The sequence below is a fragment of the Gavialis gangeticus genome, unplaced genomic scaffold (genome assembly GCF_001723915.1).
Source record: "Gavialis gangeticus isolate Ggan-Ray unplaced genomic scaffold, GavGan_comp1, whole genome shotgun sequence".
NCBI lineage: Eukaryota > Metazoa > Chordata > Crocodylia > Gavialidae > Gavialis > Gavialis gangeticus.
In genome coordinates this window covers 14,967,310-14,972,721 of record NW_017728980.1, presented here as the reverse complement: position 1 = coordinate 14,972,721, position 5,412 = coordinate 14,967,310, and the positions used below count along the sequence as shown (strand labels likewise).

The window sequence follows — 5,412 nt, the reverse complement described above, 5'->3', positions numbered from 1 at the left end:
TGACTTATTCTCTGGTAAAGGAGAAGCATAAACATGTGTTCACCAGTCAGTCCCTACGTACTGGTCACCGAGCAACACCAGGAAAAGCATAGACAGAGGCAGGGTGGTCTCTGTTACTCATCTTCAGGTAACCACAGGGTGTGCCAGCGCCTAGAAATGATGGGCACCCCTCAAATCTCGCCTCTCAGCCCGCACAAGGCAGCAGGGCTCTTTCGATTCAGGTTTCTGGTTGAGACAAATGTCAATTTAGGTGACAGTATTAAACTCCGAATCCTTGTCAAATAGACGCGGACCCGTTTCAAGAGGATTCGAATCGTGCAGCATTTGCCTCGTAAGAGCTGCTCAGCGATCCAGGGGTAATAACTTATGAGGTATAGAACAGAGTTGGCAAAGCAAGTCAAAGCCGTCAACAACGTCACACAAGGGACGAACCGATGTTCTCGGTAACCGGTATGAACTGAGGTACGCACTATCCTCCAACCCACGGCCAGGCAGGCTCCTCCTCGCTAGAAGCCAAGGTGGCCGTTCACACCACAATTTGAGACATTGATTTGATCTGATTTTTTTTAAGTTCCCTTCGGTCCCCGCGCCCAACTTGCCCCTCAATCATGCCCACGCTGCTCTGATGGGTATAAACGAGGGGCGTGCTTGCCACGGGGGCACTAATCAAAGACCCATCCACTCGGGTGGCATGTTAAGGACAGGTGGTGCATGTGTGTGTATGTGCCTATATATATACAGTTAGCCTCCATTTCCATCCCCAGGAGCTGAGGAAAAAAATGCAAAAAACCCCACATTTAGCAAATGACAAGACCATTATTGTTCACAGTTTGAAATGATAATCTAGCGATGCCACTGTTAAAGACTGCATAATTATAAGAGTACACTGAAGAGCGTGGTTCAATGTAGCTGAGCCAGACTGCAGTCTCCTCACCCAAAGTCGTCTTTCCTTTCGTTCACTGCCTTAGCGCAAAGGAATGTTTGCCGTAGTCAGGTTTGCTTGTTCGTTTTTAGTTCTCGTTTAAAGGCTTCTGTTCCTCATAAGAGTTATTCTCTTTATTTATTTATTTTCCTGAATAAATTTTTTTTTCCTTTCATCTGAACTATCTGCTACACCTTCCACATCCAAACTATGTTGAAGTTTTTTTTTTTAAATTTTATTTTCATTATTTCAATACTATGACAAAAAACACGTTTCACACTAAAATAGTCACGCACCCACAGTGCACAAGCTTGTAGATCTAAAGTAGAATGGGAAAAGAAAAGGAAAAACCAAAAGGGGGAAAAAAAAAAAAATCAAATAAAAGCCCCAAACAAAAAACCGAAACGAAACGAACAAACGAACAAAAAGATTCAAAGAGGAACATTTCTATACAAAGGGCTGGTCTCCCTCCACGCAATCCCACTTTCCTCCTGCCTGGTGCCCGGCCCCGTGCCTGGCAATCTGTGCAGAGCGGTTCTCAACAGCAGTCGTCGCTCGTGCTGCTTTGCCCCTCCGCACAACCTGTGTACCTCTTTCCGCCTCCTTCAGGAGACGGGCTCCAAAGGCCACCGAAGTCCACGGGAGCTTTCCCGTCGGTTATAGCGCTACCACCCCTCAAATGACGACATTCATTTCCTGAAGTGCATAAACTCTTTCCTTTTAGATCTAGCTTTCTAGGCTAAAAGAAAGTAAGAATTATTTATCGTTTTTCAAAGGGCGGCGGGGGGGGGATTGAGATGTTCAAACAGCATTCACTGAAACCAGACCAGCCCTGACTGTACAACCTCCCTTGTGCTTGGCAAAGCTTTGGGAGGGTACCGAGGGAGGAACAGGGGAGAATGTCTTAGAAAAGCAGAGATTATATTTCTCTTATGCAGTCAGGCCCCAGCCAAGCAAAGGCCTTAAGCTCACGATTGGCTTTAAGCACCTCTGTTCTTAACAACTCTTATGCTTAAAGCTAAGCATGAGCAAAGGCAATGCTAGGTAAGTGCCTTAATTTGGTGGGAAGTGGGACATCCACAGAAAGTAAAATCGAATGGCATTACTGTTCTTCTTACTCCAGTAAGAAATAATAATAATAATAATAATAATTATTAAAAATGATAAAGGGGAAACAACTACTGTAAACATCCATATTTAAAACTGTCTCCCTTTGCAAAGCAAGCATGCTACTAACCTAGTATCTATAGTGTATTTACTTTAAAAAAAAAAGGCAGCTATTTTACACGTACATTTAAACACAACAAAAGTTAAAAAAAAATATCTGTCAATTGTAAACACTGGAAAGAACAAAAGTTGGCAAAAAAAGAAAAAAAAGAAAATTAAAATGAAAGAAATGTAGAAGTCTGAATACTGCAAATTGAAATATATCCCCGAAGCTGCAATTTTGGCATTCTTCCTAACGTAACAACAACAACAACCCAAATAAACGCTTAAGTTGGAGAACAGGATTCAGTCACAAAGGGCAAGAGACACTTTGCATACTGAACAAATACAAAGTGAACAGAAATTATAACTTACTCATGAGGATTTACATATTTCAAACTCGACTGAAAAGTATAAAAATAAATTGTGGACTTTGTTCATTCAGTACCGGCTGCATGTGACAGAACAGCCGTCTCATCTGTTAGACGAACAGAAAGGACGGGGAATTTCTCCCCTCCTGAATCTACTTGGTTTTGAGCTTCCTAACCAGTTTGCAATTGGTATCTGTAACTTTGTTTGCTCCACTATGTGCAGGGCCAGCTAAGCCCCGATTTGGTTGTGGGTTTAAACCTTTAACCTTTTTTTCTTTTTTAAAACATAATTATTTTTTTTCTCCTTAAAAGCAAGTGCACAACAAATAGAACTTTTCTACAAACCTACAAAAAAAATAAAATAAAATAAAAAAAGAGATTTCCCCATTTATGCATTTTCTGTTTTGTCTGTCTGTTTTTTTTTCTTAAAAAAAGGCAAAAGACACTAGAGGAATGAGATGTGTATTGTGGTTTGTGTTTAAATGCTCAGGTGAAGTTGTTCTGTCATTTGTTACTTTCCTCTCGCTGATCATGCTTTGCTCTCGTTCTCATTTGTTTGTGTGGCTTCGTTGGGGACCGTCTTGACTTCTGCTGGAGGTGTCTTTGTTTCTGTTGCTTGCACTTCGGATTTTTCTTCTACAGGGGTTTTCCTGTGGGGGAAACGCCGACATGACAGTGGTTAGAGACAAGTCCTCACCCAGCTCCTCTGCTTTTCCAATGGGATACGCTAGCATTAAGGAAGGACCCGCTCCTCAATCACTCGACAGTCAGTGCTTCCATACAAAGCACTGCCCTGCCCTCGAGCAGCTGGACTGGTGTTGGGGGAACATCCTAAAAACCCTGCTCCACCCTGGATAAAGTATTTGTTTGACTTTGTTCCTGCCCCTTTTTCACTCCACTTCCATGCATGTCCTATGGGACAAAGCTGCTGGCAGCAGCGTTCATAGGAAAAGCTCATTTGAAACAGGTGCCGGAGGGTATTTATTCATGGAGAGCAAAATCGAAACCAGGAGCACGCAGCTGGGAAATTAATTCGACACTGCTCAATCAAGGAATGACAATGACACCACACGACCAAAGTGTCCAATCAAAGCACATCGGGTTTTTTGGGTTTTTTAAGAGGAGAGGGCCCCTCTTCTTGCAAAAAGTATTTTAAGTCCCAGAATTGAGTGGTAGGTTGGAGAAAAAAAAAAAAGGGAGGGCTTTGGTCTAATTTATTCTCCCAACTCTAACTGGGCTGATCCCCTCCAAAACAAGGCTGGGCTGAAACCTGCTGAGCTGTCACAGTGTGGCCCAGTCGGATGGGGACGGAAAAATGGGCCCAGAAACCACCTTTCTTCCCTCCACCCTGTGGCCAACCCAGGTTAGAGGAGCACTGGACTACCCCAAGCGAGAGCAGAAAGCGTGGTCCCCTAGGACTCTTCTGATGCAACGTACTGCCTTCCAGCTCCACCAAAGGCCTGTGCCGAAACCTCCCCAGCACCCGTCCAGAAGCTGAAAAGAAACGTCTCTTCCCCCAGAAGGGACCTGAGACGAGACCCACGGCCTGGCCCGCAGTCTGTGACACACACTTAAGTAACGGGGGATATCTGTGTTTCAAAGTGCCAGCTATGCTAGCTCCCTGCAGAGCCTCAGCTCCTTCCTTCACACGTCTCATGCTGAAACCTGCAACCAGGGATGCGTTTTCCTGCCACGAGCCTCAAATTGAGCAAAACTAAATGCACGGTCTTCTACCCTTCCCAGGCCAGGGACATGCATACATGAGAGGGGAGACACGGCGCACATTTCCGCCGGCATGAAGCCGCTGAGGCTTTTTAAAGTTGAATCAAGCAGGCCTAGAAATCAACACCCCTAGCCACAGATGGAAGCAATCTGCTGATCTCCATGGCTCACGCATTTCCAGCACATTTGTTGCTTCCCTGCAAGGACTTAGTGAGCAAGGAAGCCTGAGTTTATGGGACCAGCCTGGCAGCTGTTATGGGAACGGGGACAGTTGAAACACGAAATAGGCCCTCATGTTCCTCACCCCCAGCCCCGAGTCCAAGAGACAGGCTGTGAAATCACCCAGGAGGCAGCCCAGCCCAGCCCAGCTTAAAAGATGCTCATGCCCACAATGAACCTTCCCAAGATGCTTTGATCCCAGACTCTGGGGCACTCACAGGCTGGGCAGTGGGGAGTGGGACCAGACTGGACATCTCCCTGCTCAGAGGCTCATTCTGCATGGCACCTGCACAGTCGCCTCCAGTAACTGGCTGGCAAAGCATCATCTGGACTGGTCCCAATTACACAATTCTGGGAGCCGCTCTTGCTTTGGCTTGGGTTGGGAAGGAAGAGACAAGCCGTGGGCTCTGCCACGCAGCTGCAGGAGCCTCAGGACCGCCTGGACACTGCCCACCCCGACAGCACACCAATGACGTGACCCTGGAGGAGCAGCACCATCGTCTTGCTTGTGCTGAGGGGGAACGGGTGGCCAAACGGTCCCAGGTGATGCCTGGTTTAGTCACGTGTTGCCTAGAACCTGCCTCTACAACACATCTGAGCTGTAAAACGCCTTCAGCTTACTACAGTCCTGGCCCAACTGCCCTGAGGAGGGGGAACGGCACCCGAGTGGGAAGCCAGAAGGGTGTGCCGGAGCCAGGCAGGCGGCCGCACGTGCTACGCCACACAACAGGAGAAGGGCCAGGCTTTCCAGCCAGCCCTTCACACTCCTCTGCTCTCAAGGGTCTGCCGTGACTCCTGCCCAGCCCTCCGGCTCCGTGGACCAGGACCCTGACCCCAGGCTAAGCAGGAATGGCTTAGGCTGTAGCAAAACGGCCTTGCTTTGCTCGCCTGCCAAGTGTGCGGTGTGGTATGAGCACAGCAGATGCGAGAGGACCCGTTCCTGGCATGAAACCCTGCCTGGACCCCTCATAC

General features: G+C 47.2%; 1 protein-coding gene across 4 annotated transcripts in view; it reads right to left on the bottom strand.

Moving 5' to 3' along the window:
* Positions 1–757: 757 nt before the first annotated feature.
* Positions 758–5,412, bottom strand: part of NCAM1 (neural cell adhesion molecule 1) — a 254,244-nt gene continuing 249,589 nt past the window's right edge. For all 4 annotated transcript variants that reach the window (XM_019510735.1, XM_019510744.1, XM_019510753.1 and 1 more), the window contains one exon: positions 758–3,149. In XM_019510735.1, the coding sequence (XP_019366280.1) occupies positions 3,029–3,149 (121 nt within the window). In that variant the 3' untranslated portion in view covers positions 758–3,028. The remainder of the gene's footprint in view (positions 3,150–5,412) is intronic.